We start from the raw sequence: 25722 nt of genomic DNA, 5'->3' as shown, positions 1-25722 counted from the left end.
CCGCTAGAAGCTTGCGCACTGTCTTGGCGATTTTTTGTCGGTAATCTTCCTACAAGGTCAAACACCGAGGCCGATTTGAATGGAAAACCCAACGTAACTATTTTCCTCTCCCTTGTCTAGTGCTTGGTAGTCTGGTTGCGCAAGAGCCTCTCCAGCCGTAAACTGATCCTGGATAAAAGTCAGATGGGACTTTTACCCCTCAGAAAACTTGCAGACTTCGTGTTCAGACAACAAGACCTGCTTAAAACATCCCATCGCCCCGTCTGTTACTAGCCGTTCATTGTCGGAGTTGTCGAATATCGTTAACGGTTGACATGTGGGATTGCCTAGCGCCTTAACATCTTCGCTATCCGAGTCGATGTTGCATTTTGAGACGTAATTGTATAGCTTGTCCGTCCCAAGGACCCGGGCAATTCTGATGAGCTAATCTAGTCGGCTACTCCCGTGAAAGAAGGGCCATCCGGATTGATTTCCCACAAGATATTTCTCCAGCTGCACTATCTGAATACCGTGTATATATGTGAGATAATGTGACAGAACGACTTTCTTAGTCTCCATCTTGTAAGACATTGGTCTCATCCATATCCTCGTTCAAGTGGAAAAAGGTTGTCCAATCGAAATCAGGGCCATGATAGGCCACATCGTGCACAGGATCAACCTGAAAACCAGGCGGCACTTTCAAGTCGTCTATTTGCGTAGACTTCACCACTGCTTGTTCTGGTCCTTCTCGACCTTGGGTGGTGTCTCGATCTGCCAGGGTCTCCATGGATTGCGAGACCATGTGAAACTCGTCTGTTGAATGATCCGTTGACGTTGGTGGAAAGTCCTGAGACACCGAATGACCAACTTCGTTTCGAAATGTGTCATATAGTTGATTTGCGAGAACACCAACCATAGACACAATCTGTTCGCGAAGCTCGTTGCCTGGATCGCTCATGAGTATATCGGGGAGTTGTCTTCGGACCAATGGAGGAAGTTCTTGAGCGAGAAAACTTCGGTATTCCTCAACGAGATCAAATTCTTTCGATTCCTCGTCAGGAGTGTGATCTTGACACTATTTGTCAGAACGAAGTTCACGATTCTCAATCTATAGGTCACTCACATGGACTGGGGCAATCCGTATCATCTGGGAAGATAACACCATACATACGGCGCCACTTTTCCTCCTCAGTTTCGTTCTTCTTGGCGAGTTTCCTTGATCTTATTGCTCTCTCCTGGGTGTCATTGATACCATTCTGAATTATCGCCGGGCGAGACTGGCATGCGACGGGCTGTGCGCAATGCAAGTCAAGGGCATCTTCTCTCTTAAAATCGTCTTGGCATCGCTTGCACTGATAGCGTGGCTTTCTGTGGCGGCGGTATATATGCTCCCTATAAGTTCCAGGTAAGCTAAAGCTACACATTGTATCTCCCATTGTCCGAGAATACTCACTTGAGCCGGTGCAGTGTTTTAAAGCCCGCACTTTTGCAGCTTCTCCATTCCGGCTGCCCATACTTTCGAGGGTTTCGCTTGTAAAAGGGGCAAGCTAGTAGTCGTAGATTATCACACGGTCGAACACTTTTGTCCCCTTCCCCCTCTTGTTCGTTTTTCGCATCATCGTTGTTATCACGCTTATGGTCGGCGTCCTTGTGATTCCCAGGAATACCTCCATGACCATTATTGCTTTCGTTGCCTTCACTGCTGTCTTTGTCAACCCGTCTCCGTTTCGAGCTTGTCTCAGTGCTTGCACCTCCTCCTTCATCAACCAAAGGGGTACCCGTGGAGTCAGCCAAAGCTCTGGGGCCATTGTCTGGGTAGAGACGGTCTTTCAGCCAGGATCTCGCCCAGGACATCAATTCCTCCACTATAGCCTCATCAGCTATACGTGTAGTTGATTCTGGGGATAACGCGCTCAGGCCAGACTCGGATCCAACCTGACTAGTAATGGGCGAAAATCCCGAATCGCTGTCATCTTCGGTTGGTGAAGATGATGAGGACGATATAGCAGGATTCGAGTGTTCTGAAGGTGCGGGCTCAGCTAGATAATGGAGTGGTCCAGCATTTGCTTGGTCCTGTTCCGGTGCCAAACTCTCAGGAAGCCAAACATGTCGAGCATAGGGCGTTGGATCATCCCCTAGTGGCTGCTTCATAAAGTGCGAGATTCGTAGCTGAACCTCTGCATCCGTGGCATTTCGGTCTTGCTTGGCCATGTCGGCTTATGGATTTCTCATGAACAAATTGGTTCCTGTGATCGTGGTAGATAACGCGGTGATGTGTTTTTTTCTGGCTCGCCAGGTGATCCGATATAAACTTATTTCTCAGGAGTCGAGTAGAGAGTCGCAAGTCGTGCTGCTTCATTTGTTGCCATTGACTGGCCACGTCACGTTAGCCGCGCCCGTTGCAGAAATGCGCGAGTGCGCATAACTTGAGGTTACGCAAAACTAAGACGTGGCCCCGAATCTGATGCTTACCCAAGCTACTGCAATTATGCCTGAGGCATATCTTCCCATCGCGTCCTTTAGAATCCATGCGCCACGAACGAGAACCGCCCTACCACCACGCGCAAGTCTAGGTTACCTACACATGCACATCCTAATATACCTACCCTAGAGTCGTCATAAAAAAATGCCGATTTTGGAAATGCCACAGTTCATTTCACATTGAGCCCGTCATATCTGGCTCATAATACACGCATGCGGCATTGCGATCTGTTTATGACTTCTCTCAATTATCTGTCGCATCTCGAGAGTTTAGGATTTCTCCAACACCTGGCACCAGCGTATAATCTCTTAAACAAGTTCAACGCCTCGAATAAAGGCACATGTACTCACATGGAGTTGCAAATAAAAAAGCTTTCTAATAATCAGCGAGACTATACTATAGCAAGCGCTAAGTAGATTTACGGTATCAAGCCGACTCAAGTAAAATAGACGTTGAGAAATATCCACACTGGACTAAGACAAAAAAGCTGAAGCAAAAAAAGAAATGTGGAAAGAATTTTGCAAAGTTGAATCTAGATTAACTTACCGCAAATAACACAATAAAATGCGGATATTGATCAAGGAATTGTGTAGCAGCTTCGTCTTTCATTCATCTTCCACCAAAACCCAAGACCTGCAGTCCTTCCCCCGGGGATAATTTGCGCAACGAAAGCACATCGGTTTAGGCAAGGAGCACCTTAAAACGTCAATCCTTGATGCTTTTGAAGAGCAGCAAATTGTGTGTGTACTGAGCGAGACAGCCTAACTCCAATCGACGACCCACAGATTGTGGCTGAATAGCTCGAAGCTGGTTTGTTATGGCCCAACAAGGCAGAGTCGGCCAGTCTCACAGCCTCATTCCCAACCCCGCTCGCAACCTGTTGTTTTGCCAGATATTCTAGACACAACCATCGATAGTACGACTCACGACCTCAAAGTAGACGGGAACACGCACCTGATGCGTGGAAATATGCTCTAGGCCTCACGTATTTGCCAGCATGGATCCCTTGTCCATCGTCACCGCGTCCTTCTCCCTTGCGGGTGCCATCGCCAAGGCGTCTCTGTCCCTGTCACAGTTTGCCCGCGATTTCCGTGACTCCGCGGACGATCTAGATGCGATATCAAAGGAGATGCAGACCTTGGTGGCCGTGCTTGACCCGGTGACTCGCTCAGTGGCCCGCCGGCGAGATGGACCTCTTCCTGAAGCCCTCGTCGTGCAGGTCGATGCCACCATTACTGGATGCGTTGTGGTCGTAAAGCAGATCGAGCAGACGATACAGAAATACCGCCACGATAAGGTCTGGACTTCGGCGAAATGGGTCATGTTTGGCAAAGGAGATATTACCAAGCTACGCGAAAGCCTCGAGGCCTACACAATGGCTCTCAGTCTTGGGCTACATGCTATATCTATGTGCGTTATGGTTCGGGATGCTATTTTATCTAGCCACTGACAATAATACAGAACCACAGAGCAGGATATCAAGGATGACACAGAAGTCATCAAATCAGACGTCGAGGCCCTCAAATTCAACACCGACGAGATTCTGGCGCGGGTAAATTCTCTCCGCAACAAGGTGCCGACTTCTGGGAGGCGGACAAGAGTTGCACAGTGGATTGAGAACATGACAGTTCTCAGTTCTTATGCCGAATCTACATACAAAGAGACCCTTGTTGACCCTGCCGAGTTTGCTACAGACCAAGGAAGCTTAGTTTTGGCTGCCATCAAAGAGGTTCCCGAAGTCACTGAGCGTAAGGAATCTTCATCTCGACCGCTGCCCACACTCATCGAGCTCATCAGGGAAGCTCCACCTCCACAACGGCCCCAAGCCACTGAGCACAAGAAATCTTCATTTCAACCTTGGCCCGAAGTCTCTCAACCACTGCAACGACCATCTGTTCCGGTCAAACTCTCATGGCGACTCTCGGAAAATCCAGATCCGATTATTCCTGGTGCTTGGAATACGCCACAGTCCGGGGCGCGAGTCGTCAAGGAGATTGCACACAGAGAGTCCAGTCATTCAACTTCGGACACGAAATCTCCTTCACCCAACATGAGCCATGCCTCGTCCTCGATGCTAAAAGAAAAACTTCCAGATACCACCGGCACAGAGGCTTGGGGCCGATTATCCTTTAGGGGGATCGAGGACTTTGCCAAGGAAGTAAAGAAAGTTGCGTTGCTTGTACGCCGCGACGAAGAATTCATTGCAGCATCTTTCGCTCGACGCCAACGAATGCATAATGAAGCTCAGGAGTATATAGACTATCACATTGACGGCATAAACCAGGGCACGCCAGGAAAGTTTGTCCGGGATGCCGTTGCTGAGGGAGCGGACCCAAGCCGTCTTGCCGATGGTCTTGGTCCTTCTTGGACATTGAGCCAGGCCCTTCGTACTTCCAACAATGAGTGTCTCTTTGCACTTCTAAAATACGGAGCTAATCCGAATGCGAAAGTCATTCGCACTTCCGGTCCGAACCGCGTGGATATCACCGCCCTAACTTACGCGGCGTGGGCAGGCAACGAACGCGCAGTCTGGGCATTATGCGCCGCTGGGGCAAACATTAACCCGCCTCATGAGCATGTTCATTGCCCTCGGTGTACCGACGAACGGGGATACGACATCCATGTCTGTTCTACACCTCTCTTGCTCTCTCTTTACCCCCGTGGAAAGGAAAGTGAGAATGCTGTATTCGCAAGGATTTTTCGGTTCCTCCTAGCAAATGGTGCAGATCCCAACGATGCTGGATGCCACAAATTCGGTCCTGACCATCGCCTCGTCCCTCCTTTGTCCGCTGCCCTCGCTCATGAGAACTTCTGGAAAAAGAAGACGGCGTTTGTTGTTAAGTTGCTCATCGAGGCTGGAGCAATTATACAATTAAATCATCTCCCACCTGGGTCATATTGGGACTCCTTAACCAACCTCATTCCCACTGCTGTCCGGTTGGGAAATCCCGAAATATTGCGCATGATTGCCCACGGCATAAAAGATGCCAACCCGGCACAGTGGAAGCATGTGATAGTCGACATTCCGAGCGGCAAGGAATCTGACACGATATCGATCCTCATGCACAAGCCTTATTTTCAGGTCGGCTATTTACACCACGTCGTCCTTACCTATATGGATGTGCAGCGCATGACATGGCCCAGATTCTGTCTACTTACGCGTCTATTGATTAAGAACGGGGCCAATCCAAGGGAGGTGGTCTCGGTCACCTACACGAAACGACATTTTCTCAAAAATCGCACAGTAACTGAACAAGTCTCGGCAATGGAGCTAGCTGAGAGAATCCACACCAAAATGCCCCGGCGCGATGTCAAAGATTTACTACACGGATACGATAGATTTCCTCCAAGGTCCTCATCTCCAGACTAATTGAACTGTGTCGTACCAGTTGGGGTCATGGACGTGTACTTTTCTATTCCTCTTGACTTGGCTATTGTGGCGTCAATATGTGAATGGAAGCGGTAGTATTGTCTCCTTGTCCGTAGGCACACCCTTGTTTCGCCAATGGTTGTCAAAAATAGACCCCCTTATCGTTGGAAGACTTTTTAAAACAAACTACCTCAATCCCTCCTGCGTTGTCCTTACTAGCCACACACATTCAAATGCCACTACTCAGTGCTTATATCTCCATCCCCTTTCAAAGCCAGAGTTTGGGGTCCACCCTTCCGTTGCATCCAGCTCCTTGTTCAACCGCTTTGCTCTCCACTTGACCAAAAACGCCGCAACGATAGTCAGTGCACAGCCCAACAGTAGCAGGCCACCAGCCATACGGTAAAACGGTTCCTGGCTAGTCGGATAAAAGTACGGGCTGAACCAGTGGCTGACCTGGCTGATGCAGTTGGCAATGGCAATAAGCGCGGCCTTTTTGGCGCGAGGCGCGGGGACCACAGTCGTCTCCCAGGAAAGCTGCAAGTTGAGGCCGCTGTAGGTGCCAGATATGAGAAGTATGATGCCAATGTACCGCGCCGCAATGTTGATTGTTCCAATGAGGATACCGCAGCCGGCGGCGGAGAAAATAATAGGGATCACGACGTGCCACGTTGATTCTTGGAAGTGGCCGCATGACCATGCTATGAGACAGGCAGCGATGTAGGCAATAGCGTATGGTGGTGCTTGGATGAGATACGTGGTCATCTTGTTGAAGCCAAAGGTATCCATAATCTAGAGGTGTTAGATACTGCTCCACGGACGGGCTCAGTTGTAGACATACCGAAGGCAAAAAGTCTTTGAAGCTCTGTGCAGTTATAAGAGCGAAATGCATAAGACAGAAGAACCAGGTAAAGGGATCCCTGACGGCCTCCTTGACACCATCCCATGTCCCACCAATACCCTCATCACGACCACCATTGGAGACGAGAATACGGTACTGGGCCATCTCGCGCTCTTCCTCTGTGAGGAATTTGGTGTCGTTGGGCCATGAGGGAAGGTAGACGTAGGATACCAGTGCGATAATAATTGACACTATGCCTTCGATAAGGAAGAACCACTGCCAGGCGTGAAGGCCAGCGACACCGTCCATGTTCTCAAGGATACCGGCGGCGAGAAAACCGGAGATGATATTGGAGATGGTATTTCCAGCGTGCCAGATGGCCATGCGGAAAGGGCTTTCTTCCTTGGTGTACCAGGAGGATGTCACTGGTTTGTTAGCATTTACTACGGTGCGAGTGTGGTCGGTGGTTGACTTACTGAGTGTTAGTCCAGGAAAGAAGGGAGCTTCGGCCAGACCAATGAAGAATCGAACTACGCAAAAGCCCACGCCGCTGAGCATCGTTAGCGATCCGTAGTAAGGATCGATATCATCTTTACGAGACTCACTTCGTCATGGCTGGCATGCAAATAGTTCCAGCGCTCCATATGAGCATGGTAGTGGGGAGGAACCAACGGGGGTTCGTCTTAGCCATGAGGAGGTTTCCAGGAAGTTGGCCGATGAGGTATCCCACATAGAAGGTGGATATACCGGCATTCCACACGGTGTCGGACATGTGCAAGTCGTCCTGGAGCCCGGCGAGACGGGCGTTGGACACGTTGATACGGTCAAGGTAGCTGTAATAGGTCAGTATGTATAGTCAAGCAGAGCTATAAGAGCAACTCACTTCATCAAGAACATAAGAGTGACACAAGGCATCATGTGCCAGTCAATCTTCTTCACGACGCTTTTGTTCAGTTCAGCCATCCGCTCTGGGCCAAGATGACGCAAGAGGTCGAATCGAGCCTGGATATCCTGAGGCGAAACAGCGGCGCCCTCTCTGGTGGGCACAACTTCAATGCATTGCGCGTCTTCAGCCTTTTCGTTGGTCATCGACGCCCGGTCGGAGTCCGGGTTGGTGTGCGCATCTGGGGCGGTCATGATGGCGGTTGGCTGGATGCTCCAATAATGGGAGTCTCTGAAGGCTATGGCTGAGAACCTGAAGAGTATTCTACAGTCCAATATCCGGGAGGCCGAGGGAGGTTATATACGAGAGACGACTCCAGGTTCTAATGTTGGGGGAAGTCGGGGCTACGGAACTAAGGTTTAGCTTGCCACATGACTATGGCTTCACTAGACTCAACGCCCTCTACACACTGCGGATTTGCTTTCCCTTTGCAGATTGGCCTGGGTCTTTTCATGGCTTGTGGGAGACACGATGCTGCCAAGGCGCGGGGAACCATGGCGCGCGGGGCCCCGTACCGAAGTGATGGCTCCCGCGGGAACGATGGAGATTCTCCGCATTCTCCTCATTTTCTTATGATTACATGGCAGGGTGGAGATTGGATGGCAGGGTCAGAACACGAGTCAAGTTGATCGCTGCAGGAGGAGTACCGGGCATGGCTGGAGAATGGTTGTAGTGATTGTGATTGCCAGATAGATCGATACAGCGAGCAGCAATACGGTCAAATAATATTAATTGCTGGGCATGAGAAACCGTGGGTGATTGAAAGAAGTACCATTTATATCTTAATTTCACCAAACATTTTTCTTGCACGTTCCTCTATATCACTCTATCTCTTCAATCCCATCAATACCGAAGCGACATTCTCATACACTGTAAATACAATTCCACCACTAAGGATCAGCCGACCAAGTCTCATAGAGCTGCCACTCCAAAACATCCTGATTCCTCCGTCCTTCAAAATCCCTCGAAACGCCTGCACTGTCGTGGCGCCTTGGGCACCCTGGGCGCGCGTTTTTATCGTGTCAAATGGCTGCGTAGCATACACGGTAATAATACCAGCAACTGCGCCCAATCCAAATGTCACGAATGGGTTCTTGGCGTTCTTTGTGCTAGTTCGAGAGGAAACAGTCTCTTTGAGGATGTTGTAGGAGCCCATGCGCACGGCAGATGTGGCGGATTGCTTCATCATTGTCGACAATAGTCCGCGATAGATGCCGCGAATTCCACGCTCGCTGAGGATGGTACGGAGGGCATGAATGCCGCCGTTGTAGCGTCTGGTAGATGATCTTGCATCGTCGATGCTTGGACAGGTCAACCCGTGAATGCGTTGAGCAAGTTAAGACTGTGACTTACAGGGCTGTCTTTATTCGTTCTGTTGGCGTCACAACGGCAACACTCTCGATGGCGCCGGCAATCATGCCAGCGAGAATTCCTCGCCCTGGTGAAAGCCTGCCATTTGAGTCAACGAGCTGATTCTTGATTGCGTCAAACGTCAAGAAGCGAACGCCGGCTTTGCATGCGGTACCCTGGCATGTCATTAGGGAATGCGCGGAGAAAGATGGATTTGGTCAGGTCTCACGATAATTAACGTAGAGCAGCCGGTGTAAATTGCGCGAAAGCCATCCTGTTGCGCAGTCTGAGAGATGACGGAAAACGGGTTCTTGGAGAGTACTGTGCCGGCGCCGACGTTGCGATGCAGCTGGGTGCGTGTCTTTGCGAATTCAAAGGGATACTAAACTTGGGTTAGAAATATGCAATAGAAAACGCGCTGGGAATTGTACTGTAATGGTAGCTTCAACAGCGCCAGCAACAGCACCAGATGCAAGCGAGATGGCTGGGTTGATGGCCTGCTTCTGTGGCTTTGCTGCTGGGACAGGCTGATGATTCAGTGATGCTGCCGCTGGCACTTGAGGCTCAGCGATGGTCGTCATGTTGGAGTGATTGGAGTCGAAGAAAAGGAGTGCCAGACAATCCACTCGGAAGTCAGAAGTTGCATCACGCTTGATTCAAATCGCTGAGCCGAAATGAAGAGCCGAGGGATTAATGTGGAGTCGAGTTTTGGAGACGGCATCTCGAAATTGGAGAACGGGAACAACGGGAAGAGGGAAATTGCCAGTAACCAGATCCGGATAGTCCAAGTACATGGGCTGGTGTGTTCTGTTCCCGCGGCATCTTTTCTTTGCCACTCTTCTTCCCGTCTTCTCTGTTGGACGGCAAACAGCAACATTCGTACGAGTTTGACGGGAAATGGATTCTAACCAAGGTGACTCGAGCAATTCCCGTCCGCGGTCTTCGACACGTTCCCGTCGACGCGCCGTGGAGGCCTGCAGCTTCTGTCGCAAGAGAAAGGTGAGAACGCCCACTCCCGCGGCAAGACTCGATTGACAATCGTCGACAGATCAAGTGCAACAACGAGCGGCCAGTATGCGTCAATTGCAAGACGTACGACCGGGATTGTGTCTACGAGCCCGTTGATGACGTCGCCAAGGAAGCCGGTCGGGAGCGACACCATCGCTTCAAGCGTCGCAAGAACCCAGGCGATAATGCGAGAGACGAGAGTCGCAGACAAGCAAGCCCAACCCTGTCTCAGCAAGGCGATACGCCCAGTTCGCCTGGGACGGAGGGCTATGTCCCAAATAGTCGTGATGACGATGTAGATAGAGACCAGTCTTGGGGTTCTGCTGCGCCCAGTCGTGTTTCCGAGGCCAGCGTTGCTCGCATCCTAGTCTCAGCCAACGGCGTATCAAGCTACCATGGCCGCACGAGTGCTTTGTTTGAGGATAATATCCAAGACCGACCTGTGGGAGCAGATCATCATCCTCGAATGTCGGATGAGTGGGTTGAGCGAGGGTTAGTTGCAGAAGCCGCGAGACAGCGTAAGTACTTCGCTCAGAGAAGAAGCATCGCAAGACTTATCCACTGTAGGCCAGATGGAACAACTCAACTTCCGCCAAGGCAAACTCGACTTTGACGGAGTAGATCCCGACCTAGGCATGCACCTGCTCTCACTGCACTGGAACCGCCAGCACCATTCGTTCCTCATCACCTACCGACCGGCCTTCATGCGCGACATGGCCTGCAACGGGCCCTACTTCTCAAAGCTCCTCCTCAACGCCATATACTTCGGCTCTTCCAAGTTCAGTCCCCGGCTCGAGGTGCGCAAGGATCCCAACGATGTCCGCACCGCGGGGTGGAAGTATCGCGAGCGCGTTCGCGAGTTGCTGGGCGGCTCGCTTGATCGCAGCGATGTGACGACGATACAGGCGTTGCTGCAGATGACAAACTCTCTGTTTGCTCTTGGAGATGAAAGAAGCGCTGCTTGGTTGTACTCTGGGCTGGCATTTCGTATGCTGGTCGATTTGGGGATGCACGTTGATGTGACGAACAAATACCCCTTCTCGGACGAAGACCTCGAAATTCGGCGGCGAGTCTTTTGGGGCGCATTCGGTACGTTTCTCTTCTTTCTTCCAACACAGCTAACATCTATGCAGTGGTAGATAAGATTCAGAGCCTCTACCAAGGCCGCCCGGTCAGCTTGAAAGATACCGACGCCCTCGTGCCCATCAAGTTTCTCGACACATACGAGGAGCTTGAACACTGGCAGCCTTTCGCGTACTCAACGTCAGCTCCCGACTACCCGGGATCTCCGGCGCACAGCACGTCGACGTTCACTTTTCTTTGCAAGCTTTCGATTACCATGAGCGATATACTCAGTTGCATCTACACAGAACGGAGTTTCGACCAGAGCCCTGCGGAGCTGGCCAGTATGTTGGATAAGCTGCAATTGAAGTTGAACAAATGGCATGATTCGCTGCCCGGTCATCTGCAATTTGACCCATCCAAGTCTCAGAGTGCTGCATTTCCTCCGCCGCATATCTTCAGTTTACAGTAAGTCTTTTTTCCCGTCTTAATATGCTCTACTAACTAGCTAGTGCTATGCATCATGTGCTAGTCATCTTGCTGCATCGTCCATTCGTGGCCGATGGCCATTTATACAATACCTCTCGGTCCATCTCAGTCGACTCTCTCATGAAGTGTGCTTCGGCCGCATCCAGCATCAGCAGCCTTCTCCGTGCCTACCACAGAGCCTTCTCAACCCGTCGTGCGCCGTATCTAATTTCGTATGCCACATACGTTGCAGCGACGATTCACTGCAGGATTGCAGGCAAACGCGGCCCAGATTCCATGGCTCACGCCAACCTGGTTACTTGCCTGGCGGTTTTCCAAGAGAACAAGGAAACCAACTCTGCCGTACAGAAGGCAGCTATGATTATACAGAGATTGATGAAGAAGCACGGAGTTACCGTGGATGAAGTCTCTAGCGACGCACTGGACATGAACCAGCCGAGTAAGCCGCGAGACCAAGATCATGAACCTGGTCGATTGGCAGGGAGGACCATCCCTCGCCGATCCACCTCAAACATCGAGCAAACAAACAGCGCCAACCTCATTACAAATACCCATAATGTGGCGACAGCTGGAAACATAGGAACCGGGTATTCGCCTGGCTCAGACTGGATGGATATTGACGGGATCATCCAGAGTTTCTTGCAAGAGAGCGACGCCAACGGAACCAGACTTCTGGCAGATGACACGGAGGAAGCCCCGAACCAAATCCGGACACTGCGCATGCCCCAACAAGGAAACATACAGCCTATTGTAAGAGGAGGCTTCCCTATAGTAAACCAGACCCCAGACTACGGGGTGATGCCGGGCGGTGTACATCCTCCTGAGGCTTACAACAACGCCTACGAGTGGCAACAAGGATGGTGGCCTCCGAATGCCGAGGCGACATCACTTGAAGATCCACTATTTGGCTTTAACGGTTCGTCTTTGGACAGTTTCTCGTTTCTGGGGGGTTGAGTGGCGAATTCCCGTCATTCCCGCTGTTCCCGTCTTCGCTGTACTTCCCGCTCCCGTCTCTATTCCCGTCGTTCCCGTTCTTCCCGTCAGGTGGATCCATGAGTTGCAGGGTAGATTTGGTGGAGCAAGAAGACTCCCGCGGCCAAACTCCGACTATTCTGCTCGAATCAGACGCTCAATTCACAGCTTAACATGGTGCGGTTAATATTTCTAGGATTATATGGCTCCATATCAGCTCCGGGATCCTTGAAATGGACCTTATATAGGGTGCGAGGAACACTAGCATGGCGGTTCCAATATCCAACACTCGATGCATCGCCTTGCTGGTCAGACTCAGATACCCTGGAAGCTCACCAAGGAGCTTCTTGCCTCTTCTTCTCATCAGAGTCTAGATAACCTCAAAGGTTTATGGCCTCGTATTGCCAACATGGCTATCCAGCAGCAGATGCCTGAGACCAGGCACCTTACACGCCACGTCCTGCCGTGCGTCCTCATGCGCGCAGGGACATCAAAAGGGATTTTCCTGCACCGGAGAGACCTGCCTAGACGCCAAATCGAATGGGCTCCCCATTTAATATCGGCTCTTGGCTCTCGAGGGAATGATCCCCGCCAGATCGATGGCGTCGGTGGAGGCACGTCGACAACATCAAAGGTCGCTGTCGTGTCGCCCTCGGACCGGCCAGATGCTGATGTTGACTTCACCTTTGCGCAAGTCGCAGTGGGCAAAGAGTCTGTGGACTTTACGGGAACGTGTGGCAATATTAGTTCGGGTGTTGGGCCATTTGCTGTACAAGAAGGATTGGTAAAACCCAGACCAGGACAGACTGAGGTACGAGACCAACGGCATGCTCCATTACAACACCAGCTAATAAAAGTAGATGGATGTTCGAATTTACAACACAAACACCAAACGCATCATCGTCGAAACGGTGGAGATTGATGACGCCGGAGAGTTTGAGGAAGATGGCACCTACAACATCCCGGGTGTTAACACTGCCGGGAGTGAGGTCAAATGCGCCTTTGTCGATCCAGCGGGCAGCATGACAGGCAAGCTATTTCCATCTGGGAAGCAACAGCAAACCCTCAGTGTCGAACCACCATCATCAATTCCCGGCATGGCGCCCTTTGGTGTTCGCGTAACGCTTATCGACGCCGCGAATCCCTTTGTGCTCATCGACTCTGCCTCCATTTCTGGATTGCTCAACACTCTTCCCTCACCGGACGCCCAGCACGCGCTTATAGAGTCTATCCGACGCGAAGGAGCAGTGGCTATGGGCCTCGCCTCCACCGTCGAAGTCGCAGCACAAACCAGGGGAACGCCAAAAGTCGCACTCATCTACCCTCCCATATTCCAGCAAACCACCGGCGAGATGCCCGACATCCGCGTTCAAGCTTATTCCATGGGTCTTCCCCACCCGAGCCTCCAGCTCACCGGCGCGGTGTGCCTTGCTGCGGCGCTGAACTCTCCCGGGACAGTCCCAGCAGAGCTCTCTGCTAAATCTCTCATGAGTAACTGGGCGTTGCCGACGCCAGAGCGGACACCTTCGCCTCCCAACGGACCGAATGAACTCAAGGAGAAGGAAGTCGTTATTGCCCATAGTAAGGGGACAATTCGTGTGAGAGTTGTGATGAAGGAAGACAGAGAGATAGCGAGCTGTGCAGTTTCGAGGACAGCGAGAAGACTATTTGAAGGAAGAGTGCGGTATTATGTAGAGGAGTATGGAGTATAATTGGTGGTAGATAAATCTCATCCAAGCGGTCGGTGGTTGGCCTATAGATCAAATCTCTTGGTGATCCTACCATCACTCTGCGCAACAAATTCATCCCTGCCCTTCTTATTATCCCGCCAATAAACCCACATTATCAGCAGAGTGATTGGTATCGATGCCGCATACAGTATCAAGATGGCCAAGAACGCCCGCGTGTACCGCGGCGCATCCGATGATCTGAATAGCTGCTGTCCCGCAAGTCCTCCCAAGTTACTGCCAATAACCACCATAGCAAGTCCAAGACTCCGGTGGCTTGATTTGGTTGCATTGATGCTCAGCCAAGCGTCGTTGAGACCCTGAGATAAGGCATTGCCACCGCTGAGGAGTGTGAAGATGGCGTACCGAGTCCATTTCTCAGTTCCAAGTGGCAGGCCGAACAGCGCACCCGCAAAGGCGATGGACCAGACAAAGGCAACGATGCACCAGGGACCCCGGAGACGAGTCTTGTCCGAGCAAACCGAGATGAGGAATGAGAGGATGATGACAAGAAAGCTGCTGACCGCATTGAGAAGGTTGGCGTGGATCTTGGAGAAGCCGAGGCTCTTGATGACGGTAGGTCCGTAGGGTTGCAATCCACCTTTCGGGGCAAGACTGACAATGTTGAGGATCAGATGTAGCCAGAGTCGGTAATTGACGGCGGCTCCAAGTAGACTGCTTATCGTAATTGAAGCTTTATCCTCTCCTTTACTCTCATCTTCGGCGACAACGCGGGATCGAAGAATAATGCGCTCGCGGGCAGTAAAAAAGTCCCAACGACCGTGGATGGGAGCTGTGTGGGCTGGGCTGCGAGGAAGGAAGGCTACAAAGCAGACAAATACGAGAAGAGTCAACGCGCCCTCCACTAAAATTATCTGTCAGTGACGGCAGATGGAGTGCTGGTGTGGCATGACGTACAGATAAAAAGCCATTGCCAGCCAGAGAGGCCATTGATGCCGGCCATCTGAAGGACACCCGCGGCAATCAAGGACCCCGTAGCCGTAGCAGAATAGTTTCCAAAGTAAAAGATCGCAGTCCTCGAGGCCAATTCCTTCCGGGTATAGAATAGGGCGAGCATATACTGCGCACCGGGGATATAACCACCCTCAAACAAGCCGAGCAGGAATCGAGTCGCGTAGAAGGAATGGATATTGGTGCACCACGCCTGGGTCAGAGCAATGAGGCCCCAGACGAACATCTGGAACGTAAGCCAGATGGGAGCGCCCAGTTTCTGGAGAAGAACGTTGGACGGGATTTCCGCGACGATGATGCCGATCAACATGAGCTGACTCCCGAGATTGACGTCGTCGGAGGTGATGCCGAGATCGGTCGTGAGCGTGTCGGTCAGGGCGTTGCTGATGTTGCTGCGGTCGAGCTGAAGGACAAAGAATCCGCCGACCAGCATGGGCATGAGGAAAAAGTCGAGCCTTTGTTTGTTAGCGGGCGGCTTTGGTGATAGGGGAGTGACCAACTTTCGCAAGGCTGCCTTCTCTTCGGCTTGAGTCCATTCCGGCTCTGGGGCCGCTTCTTGAGAAGAAACATTGTCGAGGTCCTGCTCCCAGGCACCTGATTCAGCGGCCAGTTTGTCTGCCATTGATGCGGTGGATGGAGGTACGATTATGTGCAAACAGGAGGATGCGTGGTTGATCGACAGGAATACGGCGAGGGGGCGCTGTAGTTATACTCGACAGCCTGTTTATCATGGCGCAGCAATCGCAACCTCTTCGCTCTCAAGGGCCCATTGCGCCAAAGCGTATCCGCATCGCGTGCTGAATCCCCAGCCCGTCGACGATGAATGATGGAGGTGAGCGATAGTTAAAGAGGATTGGAACTCCCGAAGCACTCGAGTCACGGCGGCCAGAACGGCGCGTCGGAGGTGAGCGACGGAGGTGAGCGCCGACGTGGGGCGAGCGAGTGGATCTCTAATATTGAGTGTATATAAAAGTGTGATAACGGCTGAGACTTGAATATGCCAATCCAGCTTTGGAGCATACTGTTTATCCTGGAAAAATCATGTCGCGGGATCCTACTCGACCAAATGTTGTGCTCGCGCTGGCCGACAACCTCGGCTGGGGAGAGCTGGGATGTTACGGCGGAGGCGTCCTGCGTGGAGCTGCGACACCAAGGATCGACAAGCTCTCTACCGAAGGCCTCTTGTTGCACAACTTCAATGTTGAAAGCGACTGCGTACCGACGCGATCTGCCCTCATGACGGGACGACACCCAATTCGCACAGGTTGCCAGCAATCTGTCCCCGCCGGTTTCCCGCAGGGTCTGACGGAATGGGAAAAGACGCTCGGGGAATGCCTCAAGGTCAACGGCTATGCGACGGCACATCATGGGAAATGGCATCTCGGGGATATTCCTGGCCGGTATCCGTCAGACCGGGGCTTTGACGAGTGGTTCGGAATCCCGAGGACCACGGATGAGACGCAGTTTACATCTGCCATTGGCTACACTCCAGAGGTTGCCGAGCTGCCGTATATCATGAAAGGCATCGCTGGCCAAGAATCTGAAAACGTTTGTGTTTATGATCTGGAAAAGCGGAGGTTGATTGATGAGATGCTGGTCGAGCGATCCAAAGACTGGCTCACACGGCAGGTTGAGCAAGAGAAGGCCTTTTTCCTCTACCATCCCCTCGTCCATCTTCACTTTCCAACCCTTCCCCACAAAGACTTTGCGGGGACAACTGGCCAAGGCGATTTTGCCGACTCCATGGCGGAAATGGACCACCGCGTGGGAGAGCTCATCGATCACCTCGACCTGCTAGGAATCCGAGACAATACCGTCTTCATCTTTGCCTCGGACAATGGCCCTGAGTTTCGAGAGCCGTATCGAGGAACGGCCGGCCCTTGGTCTGGAACCTACCACACGGCTATGGAGGGCAGCTTGCGCGTGCCGTTCATCATCCGATGGCCTGGATTAGTTCCCGAGGGCGTCACGTCAAATGAGATTGTGCACGTCACAGACATTTTTACAACAATCCTATCAATGACCGGTTCGCTACTGCCATCAGATCGCCCCATCGATGGAATCGACCAAACCGAATTCTTCAAGAATCCAAAAGACAAGAAATCCGAAAGAACAGGATTCCTCTTCTACATCAAAGAGGAGCTGCGTGCGATAAAATGGAAGGACTGGAAACTGCACTTGGTATGGGAGCCGAAAGTCAACCAGTCGTCTGGGCGGTTGGAGAGTCCGTATCTCTTTAACACGGTTCGAGATCCCAAGGAAGAGTCGGATATTCTGGCCTTCAATACTTGGGTTATGCAACCGATGACGAAGCTCAGGACCGAGTTTTTGAAGAGTCTCAGGTACGATCCTGCACCGCCAGATCCATTAAAGGAGATTTAAATTCCATTGTACGGTTGTAATAATAAATTACTAAATATTCTCGTGAACTTGAGACAGGTCCCCGAATCCCCATGATAATGCATCCAGCGCTGTAAGCGGCAGGTTCGCGGCTCCCAGGTCCGCAGATAGCTCCGCAAAAATGGATGTGTGCTCACTGCTCTGCACAAACATGTTATGACTCTCCCCAAGATCCATCTGCTCTCGCCTTTGATTCACCACTGAGTTGGCGATACTATCAAAGATGTCGCGGTATGCTTGACCCGCTGGATATCGCTCAACCATGCCCCAAAGTATAGAAGAACATGAGTTGATGGAGGCCGTCGTGTCGCCCAAGTCCAAGTCTGGATTCTGTTGCATGGTAGCAATCTGGGCGCAGTACGCCACGGCCACACCACTCCTGAAAACATTATGGACGGTGCGCCAGTAGAAGCGCAACTCGCCTGCCCGGAAGCTTTGTTTGTAGCAATTAATGCTATCCGTAGCACTCTGTGCAAGTACAACCAAATCATCATTTGAAGGGTTCGGGAAATGATATGAGGGATAATATAGATGGACCAGGGCGTTGTATAACACGCCATTGAAGATCTCAGCCGGGGCGAGTTGGCTGGTGCGATGAATGGGAGGGACAGACGTGTGCCATTCCAGAAGTCGCCGTTGGATGTTCTCCCTCCATGCGGGTTTATTGAGAATGGCCCCATTGCAAGGTTCTCTTTGGTTGAGTGTCGTGTAAATCTCCGACTCTAGGCGACGGCTCTTAATTAGGTGAACGGCGAGGGCTCGTTCCGGGTCATCGCTAGGTGGAATTGGAAGCGGTGTTTCGATGGCTTCATCAGGAATCGAAAATGGACGACCGAGAATGACGCACAAATTCCGTTCAAAGGTGTATGTGGACCAAAATAGCCACCTCCTCTCGTTGGTTTGTTGATGGTCAGATGCAGTCCCTGGACGTTCGTTGTGGAGGTTCAATTCGACCGCGAGCCTCGTGGCAAGACCGAGAAAGTGCCATGCGGCGGTTAGGTTGGAGGAGAAGCAGGCATACTGGATGATGAAGAGGAGGTTGGCAACATGCTCCAAGTCGCCCGTGCATATTGCGTCGGGATGCTGGGAAAACAATTGAGTGGCAGCGGTAAAATAGCCCTCGGATCTTGATATCGGGACTGAAGAGTCGGTTCTGTTGAGGAGCAAGATGGAGGTTCCAAACACAACCAAGGCGCGGAACCTGACATTGATCAGGGACTGGTCAGAGGCAGATGCATCGTACAAGGGTTCGATCATAGTGAGAAAATCTTTCTTGGAAGAAATGATTGGAGAGAAGAAATTGCAGTGCTCAAAGTATGTGTCCACGAGCCGGCCGGCGACTTCTTGACGCGGCATGCCGACGGACGTCTCGCGAGGCAGCTCGTCCAGGAGCGAGTGATTGTCGGACTTTTTCTCGGCCCAGGATACCTTGGTCATTGGGTCAGAGAGCAGGGATCGTAGCACGGAGAGGCCGTTTTGGTTCACAATTCCCTGGGAGAAGGCGTGAGGTTGTAGGCAATTCAGGGCAATGCGGCCGACCAAGTCTTCGGACTCGCCATCCGGGCCATCCGTTTCGGGGGAGATCGCGGAAGCTGGAATTGACTCGGTTGTATCTGCCGGAGAAAAGTCTACAGGTAGCATGTCAACATCTTCAATACCGTGAGCCGTCAGTTGTGTTTCGAGATAGGCGATGCGATCCTCGAGACTCTTCATATAGCTGCACTGAGTCAGCGAATGAATCTCAAAATCTAGATACCGAGACCGACCTTCTCGGGGCAATCCTCCCGTCGATATCAGTGCTCACGCATTCAACGCCCGCGCGCTCGCAGTTGGAGCACGCCGGGAGGTTCTGGTCGCATCGCTGCTTGCGCGATCGACACCTCGTGCAAGCCGTGACATTGGCGCGCCGCACGTTGGACCGTCGTTGTTCGCGCGGCGGCGGCATGCTTCCTGTGAGGGGCTTCAGGCGGTGCCGAGCAGGCCATTGGGCTTTAAGCGGGCCGGATGAATAATCATCGACATGGATGGCGGAGAGGGTTGTTGATTGTCTGTAGGCAATCCCCGAAGTAACAGGCGGCGATGACGAGTGAGTCGCTCACCTCCGATATCAAGAGCGCCAAGGATTGCGTCAGTTGGGTCACGTGCTAGCAAGCAATCTGATTAACAGCCACATGATATAGATGTACTAGCCACAATCAGTAAGTGTTCCAGGGTAGGAATATCGTCACATCGCGACTTCGATCAAGACAAATGACAGTCGTGTTACATCTATTAAGTCGGGCTATCCAATTTATAACTGCTCTACACTCAAATTAAGCGTGATCACTATAATCAAATTGCCGCATAAGAAACTACTCAGCAGCTGCAACTGTTAGGTTCACTCGTACCCAAAATCGCCCATCCCTGATCTCACACTCTCCGCCATGGCCGAAAAGTCAACCATGACAAACCGGTATCCCCCTTCTGCAGCCTTGTCCCGGACGACAAGCATATTATCTGGACGCAAGTGGTAGTTTAATCCGTGGCCCCTGTTGCCAATTGCCCTCATCGTACGCTCAACCAATTTGTCTACACGCGCTTTCTGGGAGGGGGTCTCACACCTCTCAGGCGGTTCCATCATGTTGAGAACTGATTGCAGCATTTTAAGGACGCCTCCCATTCTATTCGCCGGCTGTGCATCATAGCTAGCCAGCTTTATCTGGTGGTTCACAAATGCTTGTTTCGCCTTGATCGCGCCTTCGACAACGCTGTACCATTCTGATTCGTCAGTTTGCGTGCAAAGATCCCAAAGCCGAAAGCCGTCCACACGTTCGACCAAGACGCCTGGTACTGTGAGGAGCTCGGGTGAGTCTCCAAACGGCTCAGCGCTAGTCGGGTCAGTGTAGTGATTGACTGAAGCGTAGAAACGCCGGATGTGTTGGCCCTGATGCGCTCTCAGGCTGTCGTAAACTTCCACTTCCCAGTCGCGGGTCTGTTTCGCCTGAGAATGAATATAGGCTCTGTGTTTGACACCATCCCAATCTCCCGGCCGTTCCCCATGTTTAGATATAGACGTATATACCCGTGCTTTATCGACGGTAGCGAGGAGCATAAATTCCTTTGCCGCCGTCACATCGATGCACTCGTAACCAGGGGTAGGAGACCAGTCGGAAAAGTCGGGGAGAACATCGGCAACGCACATGGTAAAGCCAGGAGGGAGAGGGTATTCTGAGACATGGTTCGTATCGTAGAGCTTCAAGGTGGCTCTGCTAGGTAGCGCGACTCCGCCTGGGCAGGAAAGGACCCGAACATGCATAGCAATTTCAGAGCACCTCTCGCGTCGTGGTAATATCTCCTCAATGCAAACGCAAATCGGCAAGCCTCCTCCTTCGAGTTGCAAATCCAGCATTTGCCCAGAGTGATACATGATGCAGCTGCTGTATGTTGTAGGTGTAGAGATCAGTAGATAAGACTGAGGAGATGGCATGGACAGAAGGAGGAGGAAAGCTGAGAATAAGTAGTGACGGCTAAAAGGCGGCTTACTGAGGACAGCAAGACAAAGAAATTGACAAAAGCGCAGGCTGTATGTTCCGTTTGGATTAAGGCGGATAGTGACTATGCGAAACCGATGAACGAAGCATCTTTCGCACCTGTTCTGAAAACGTGAAACGTCATAAATTGTTCCACACAAAGATTGTACGCACTTCGAGGCTTTCTCATAGCAATTCAACCAGAATAATAGAAACACATCTCGGTACAGTTTAAATGTCCACTTTGCAAGAAACCTGCTGCCTTATGCTCCGTCGTTTTGTTACGGTAATTCACTTTTTTCTACTTGATCGCGTTAGGAAAGTACTGGGAGGCGTATAAACATGGAATAGCAGTATACAAAGCTGGGCAGATTTCATGTTGCGACGATAGTAGAACACATGAGCGACTCGAAAATCCAGGATATATAAAGCAGTGCATTTTGTATGTGTAGCCGAGGCAGATTTATGCAAACGTTGATACTTAATTCCACCTGTACTGTTCTATACTCCTTGTAACTAATTATTGAAAACCATATCTATCTTCAGGGACTCGGTTATACCCAGCTGACGTTTGAACGGACCTTTATGGTCAAGTTCTCAATTGAACGAAATAAAAATAAGAATCGGATGACCGGTCGACGAATCTCGCTTCATCTGCACGCATAAACGCGTTCCTAAAAAGGTTTCACATAGACGCGTTTACTTATATCACTAACGTGATAGCCAAACTCAATCGAGTCGTCCTCGCGAATCACCAGATCTATCTTCCAAATGGCACCGCGAACCCAAATGTTGGCTACCTTTCGGTCAGGCGCCAAGTACCGGCCTAAGTCCACAGGATTCCTATAATCTCTGATCGGGAGGGAACCTCGAGCTTCAGCGCGGTTGACGATGGTGATCTTCCTGGCGGATGTGGTGATGATGACATGTTCTCCCCAGTGCTGCGGGGTCTCGATGTGGAATGTGTACCCTCCTGGGCAGTTCACGATCGTGTTTTCCGATGCAGCATATTCAACAGACCAGACGTCCTCGTCAATGTTAGGATCTATATCCTCCAAGCTTGTGTCATCGTGTTTAGGGGTAAGCTTTTGGCGCTTCGTGTTGGGGCTCAATAATGGCCTCGTGTCGTCCCTGCACTCTGCCTCAGTGTCGGATGACCAGTGGACATGTCTTTTGCGTTTTTCTGGCAAGTTAGACACTTGAGTGTTGTCGTTTCTGTCTTGTGGCGGCTTCTTAACTAGCCCAGTATACTTTTGAGGCAATGAGTTCAAGCCAAGTGCCAACTTTGTGTCGTCTCTGCACTCTGACCTGGAGTTGAATAACTCAGTGACATGATCATCGCGTTTTCCTGGAAACAATACCCCAACCTTGCTGTTTCTGTCCTTTGGCTTGTTCCCAACTGGCAGAGTCCACTTTTGGGGCATTGTGTTCGAGTTGAGTGACGACGTTGTGTTATTTTTGCATTCCGGCTTGGGACCGAATAAACTTGTGTCGTTGGTTCTGCTTTGCGGGCCGAATAGGGAAGAGAAAGGGTATTGGGGCGTCTTGTCCACGTTGGCTATGGTAGTGTAAGGGTTTAAAGGGGTTTGGGGCGTCTTGCCCACCCCCCATAGCGACTTTGTGGGTTCTCTGCCTTCTGGCTTGGCACCGAATAACCCTGTACCATATGTTCTGCCATGCGGGTCTAAGAAAGCAGAGGTATCCTCTTGGCGATCTGTATTGACGCCGAATAGCGGTTTCGTGTTGTGTCTGTCCTTCGAACTCAGGTCGAGGTTGGGTGGTTCGGCCATCTTATCCCCACGTTCTGAATTACCGCTGAATGGGAAGTCTCGTCCCGCTTTGCTTTGATCGCTCTTACCGAAGCCTACGCCGTCTCCCTGTCCCGAGCTACAGGTACATATTTTCGGATGTTTAGTCACCTGATACTCACTAACTGGATTGCCGAGGAAACTAAAAGGTGTGCTAGAGACACCAGATGGCTTGGAAATCGCACCCCCGCGCTCCGGATTGCCGAACGAAAAGAGTGATGCCGGTTTGTCTTGATGTTTCTTACTGGAGCCGGACATGTGCCCTGCGTTGTCTCCGGAAAACATGGCTATTGTATCTCCGAGTTCTGACTTGTTGAGTGGATATTTGCTGGGCAAGTCGAATGATGTAGCTCGAAGGCTGAAGTTCAGGCTGAAGGGGGGTATTGTTGGTTTCGCTTCACGGTGAGGGTGATGCAAGCATGGAATGAATATTGTAAACCCGGGTTAGACTCAGGGCTTTTATGCATTATGTGTTGAGGAGTAGCCGGGCAAGGCCGACCGCGGCTGTCTCGAGTCAGCGCATGTGGCCTTTGTTGTACAATTAGATAACCATAACGACTGCAAAAATGACAACTTCAAAGACGCCTTCACATTATCAAGAACCCGTGGTCTTTGTTCACGAGTAAGTGTGTTCTTAATCTTACTCTTACATTTATCTTTCCCTTTGTTACAGGCTCTTGTTATGTTTGCCTTTGTCGTTAGAATAACGGCCTAAACAAAGGAACAGAGGGCCGTTAGAGGATTAGCTTTATAGTCTTACCCATTTAAATTTCAGGGAGCTAGGACTCGTTTCAATACCCTGAAACTTTTCACCCGGTCTCGTGGGTAGCTTGGTGACGAGTCTGATCCTTGATTTAGACTTTCCTTATCTATGACCTCAACCTTGACGGTTCAGACCCGCCACAGCTTCTTGACGTAATTTACTCCAGCCTTCTCCTAGGGGAGGCAGAGAAGCGCCGTGGTCCATCGGTCAGGTCGCTCTGTTTCCTTGAGGAGGAGACTTGGGTTCGATTCGATGCTCGACATAATTTCCCTCGCCGAACGATGCCGCACGACGACGATCGACGCCGAACTACGAGTTGCAACCGACCGACCGACCGTCTGATCCACTGATACGACAAAAAAGAATACTTGGATACTACGGGATATTATATACTGGCTTAAATACTAAATCTGAATAAAGATGACTATAATTTTTTTCTTCTTATTCTTATTCTCAGTAGTTAATTCTATTATTTCTTTCCTCGAGTCTTATCTTGGGATAATAAAGTTAGTTGGTGGAATAGTTCCCTTTTTAGGATTTGGGATTTATCGGGGAGTATATATTTACCCACCGTCTTGAGCTTTAAAATGATTTTTGTAATATTCGTTGCAGTATTACGCGTTGTTGACGAGTCTTCTTAAATCAGCTGCGATTTTGTCATATTCGTTAAAAGCGGCCGCAATTCGGAGTTCTGTTTTTGATGTTTTGCCAGCAGATTTAGGCTTCAATGCCCGTCTATTTCTTGCACGAATCTCTTCCAAGTTCTTCTCTAGCCCCTAGACCTCAGGATTCCTACCATCCGCAACAAGACACATTGCGCGAACAGTCGTGGTGATTCTGCCGCCGAATTCGATGAATGTTAGGCTACTAGACGTGAGGACGATGATGGCGAATGCTTCAGTCATTGTAAACCAGAGGAAGGTTTGGCGGAAAAGCAGGAGAGAGGTTGGTTTCTACGGGTTGACAGAAGTGAGGCGGACGGGATGTCAGCCGATAATGAGGGGTTGAGACAACGTATCAATCACGTGTTGGTGCAGGTATACTCGTTTGTTGTCTCCCTTGGATGCTTTAAATACTTGAAGAACAAGGTCTTGCGTGCTGGTTCTATGAGCTTGCAGCTTCGTGCCCATCAACCTTTAATCTATGTTGAATTCAACCCGCCGTCAGTCTTATAAACTTTATAAGCTAGTCCCTCATCAACCATGAACGTCGGAAACCACTCGATCCGCTGACCGTATGGTGTTGCACGTTCGGACTGACCGCTGACTCCAGGTTAAAGCTAAGCTAAGTCTCTGGGGTCATGGAACCATCACCTTCATTCTACGGTTCCACACTCCCGAATGCCGCTGGTTCCACGCTCAGCTCATTACCAAAGAAATGAGAGACCTTTAGCTTTGTGAGGTTATACTTGCTGCAATTATGGTGCTGATGGCAGTGCTATCACAAAAGCAACGGAGATCGTGATTACATGGGACTGATTAAATAGCGTCCCATCGACTTTTCAATATCCATGTGCCCTGGAGATAAAAAGATACCCTCGCAAAAAGGAAAACTCGCAGTAGAGAGTTGCAATACATACTTGGTCCCGCGGTCTGCACCCATCAGTATCCTTCCAGTGGTTGTAACTTGGGGAACTCTCCTCGGTCCATCCAGGGCCTACGAAGCCGAGTAAACTCGGCCATGGCTAAGTTTACTGCTGGTACGCAGAAGTATCGATGAGAATATTCGTGAACGTATCTTATGTGAGGTTAAGCCTGGGTCCTTTGAGATTGCTTTCACGAGCCGAAGCAGGACCAGTGAGACCAGTAGTGGATGCTCCGACCGCGCCAAAGGTAACGCCATAGACGCAGCCTCACTCTCCGACATGCCCCGGCCATACCACGAGAGAGAGAGAAAAGAGTCGAATCAAAGCAGGCAAAACCTTCGACCAGCTGCTCCCTCTAACCATGAGCTCCGTACATGTCTACTAGTCATCACAAGCAGTAGAAACAACAGCTCGCTAGCGTCGCTAACTGTTCCAATGCATCTCTATGCATTGGACACGTAA

At 50.9% G+C, this 25722-nt stretch overlaps 11 protein-coding genes across 11 annotated transcripts; 4 read left to right on the top strand and 7 right to left on the bottom strand.

The window, feature by feature from the left end:
* Window positions 1–261: 261 nt before the first annotated feature.
* On the bottom strand, window positions 262–2241 carry BGZ61DRAFT_594334 (uncharacterized protein). Its single transcript, XM_046256844.1, has 3 exons — window positions 1433–2241; window positions 1103–1371; window positions 262–1047 (listed from the first exon to the last, which is right to left on the bottom strand). The coding sequence occupies exons 1-3, from the start codon at window positions 2188–2190 to the stop codon at window positions 548–550; spliced, it is 1527 nt and encodes a 508-aa protein (XP_046095145.1). The 5' UTR covers window positions 2191–2241; the 3' UTR covers window positions 262–547.
* A 1217-nt stretch (window positions 2242–3458) lies between these two features.
* On the top strand, window positions 3459–5831 carry BGZ61DRAFT_568246 (uncharacterized protein; the record flags this gene model as incomplete). Its single annotated transcript, XM_046255997.1, has 2 exons — window positions 3459–3871; window positions 3923–5831. 2 exons carry the CDS (start codon window positions 3459–3461, stop codon window positions 5829–5831), a joined length of 2322 nt encoding a protein of 773 aa, XP_046095144.1.
* A 243-nt stretch (window positions 5832–6074) lies between these two features.
* BGZ61DRAFT_540749 (major facilitator superfamily domain-containing protein) lies at window positions 6075–7809 on the bottom strand (the record flags this gene model as incomplete). The annotated part of the gene is made up of 5 exons (XM_046254953.1): window positions 6075–6623; window positions 6673–7097; window positions 7149–7222; window positions 7278–7505; window positions 7556–7809. 5 exons carry the CDS (start codon window positions 7807–7809, stop codon window positions 6075–6077), a joined length of 1530 nt encoding a protein of 509 aa, XP_046095143.1.
* A 562-nt stretch (window positions 7810–8371) lies between these two features.
* On the bottom strand, window positions 8372–9660 carry BGZ61DRAFT_523855 (tricarboxylate carrier protein). Its single transcript, XM_046252608.1, has 4 exons — window positions 9397–9660; window positions 9195–9347; window positions 8969–9141; window positions 8372–8916 (listed from the first exon to the last, which is right to left on the bottom strand). The coding sequence occupies exons 1-4, from the start codon at window positions 9544–9546 to the stop codon at window positions 8442–8444; spliced, it is 951 nt and encodes a 316-aa protein (XP_046095142.1). The 5' UTR covers window positions 9547–9660; the 3' UTR covers window positions 8372–8441.
* A 202-nt stretch (window positions 9661–9862) lies between these two features.
* On the top strand, window positions 9863–12478 carry BGZ61DRAFT_540747 (fungal-specific transcription factor domain-containing protein; the record flags this gene model as incomplete). The annotated part of the gene is made up of 5 exons (XM_046254952.1): window positions 9863–9964; window positions 10014–10491; window positions 10541–11062; window positions 11107–11503; window positions 11548–12478. 5 exons carry the CDS (start codon window positions 9863–9865, stop codon window positions 12476–12478), a joined length of 2430 nt encoding a protein of 809 aa, XP_046095141.1.
* Window positions 12479–12905: 427 nt separating this feature from the next.
* On the top strand, window positions 12906–14208 carry BGZ61DRAFT_371675 (PrpF protein-domain-containing protein; the record flags this gene model as incomplete). The annotated part of the gene is made up of 2 exons (XM_046242122.1): window positions 12906–13307; window positions 13357–14208. 2 exons carry the CDS (start codon window positions 12906–12908, stop codon window positions 14206–14208), a joined length of 1254 nt encoding a protein of 417 aa, XP_046095140.1.
* Window positions 14209–14249: 41 nt separating this feature from the next.
* On the bottom strand, window positions 14250–15817 carry BGZ61DRAFT_540745 (major facilitator superfamily domain-containing protein; the record flags this gene model as incomplete). The annotated part of the gene is made up of 3 exons (XM_046254951.1): window positions 14250–15088; window positions 15142–15650; window positions 15696–15817. The coding sequence occupies 3 exons, from the start codon at window positions 15815–15817 to the stop codon at window positions 14250–14252; spliced, it is 1470 nt and encodes a 489-aa protein (XP_046095139.1).
* Window positions 15818–16213: 396 nt separating this feature from the next.
* BGZ61DRAFT_568228 (alkaline-phosphatase-like protein) lies at window positions 16214–17577 on the top strand (the record flags this gene model as incomplete). The annotated part of the gene is made up of 1 exon (XM_046255996.1): window positions 16214–17577. Exon 1 carries the CDS (start codon window positions 16237–16239, stop codon window positions 17575–17577), a length of 1341 nt encoding a protein of 446 aa, XP_046095138.1. The 5' UTR covers window positions 16214–16236.
* Window positions 17578–17607: 30 nt separating this feature from the next.
* BGZ61DRAFT_371627 (fungal-specific transcription factor domain-containing protein) lies at window positions 17608–19540 on the bottom strand (the record flags this gene model as incomplete). The annotated part of the gene is made up of 2 exons (XM_046242116.1): window positions 17608–19312; window positions 19362–19540. The coding sequence occupies 2 exons, from the start codon at window positions 19538–19540 to the stop codon at window positions 17608–17610; spliced, it is 1884 nt and encodes a 627-aa protein (XP_046095137.1).
* Window positions 19541–19972: 432 nt separating this feature from the next.
* Window positions 19973–20776, bottom strand: BGZ61DRAFT_540742 (uncharacterized protein; the record flags this gene model as incomplete). The annotated part of the gene is made up of 1 exon (XM_046254950.1): window positions 19973–20776. One exon carries the CDS (start codon window positions 20774–20776, stop codon window positions 19973–19975), a length of 804 nt encoding a protein of 267 aa, XP_046095136.1.
* A 978-nt stretch (window positions 20777–21754) lies between these two features.
* BGZ61DRAFT_486419 (uncharacterized protein) lies at window positions 21755–23197 on the bottom strand (the record flags this gene model as incomplete). The annotated part of the gene is made up of 2 exons (XM_046249858.1): window positions 21755–21778; window positions 21821–23197. 2 exons carry the CDS (start codon window positions 23195–23197, stop codon window positions 21755–21757), a joined length of 1401 nt encoding a protein of 466 aa, XP_046095135.1.
* Between the last annotated feature and the right edge of the window lie 2525 nt (window positions 23198–25722).

This window comes from Ilyonectria robusta, assembly GCF_021365365.1.
Source record: "Ilyonectria robusta strain PMI_751 chromosome Unknown BGZ61scaffold_47, whole genome shotgun sequence".
NCBI classification, from domain to species: domain Eukaryota; kingdom Fungi; phylum Ascomycota; class Sordariomycetes; order Hypocreales; family Nectriaceae; genus Ilyonectria; species Ilyonectria robusta.
The sequence above is the reverse complement of the archived record's forward strand: the minus strand, read 5'-3'. Positions and strand labels throughout refer to the sequence as shown.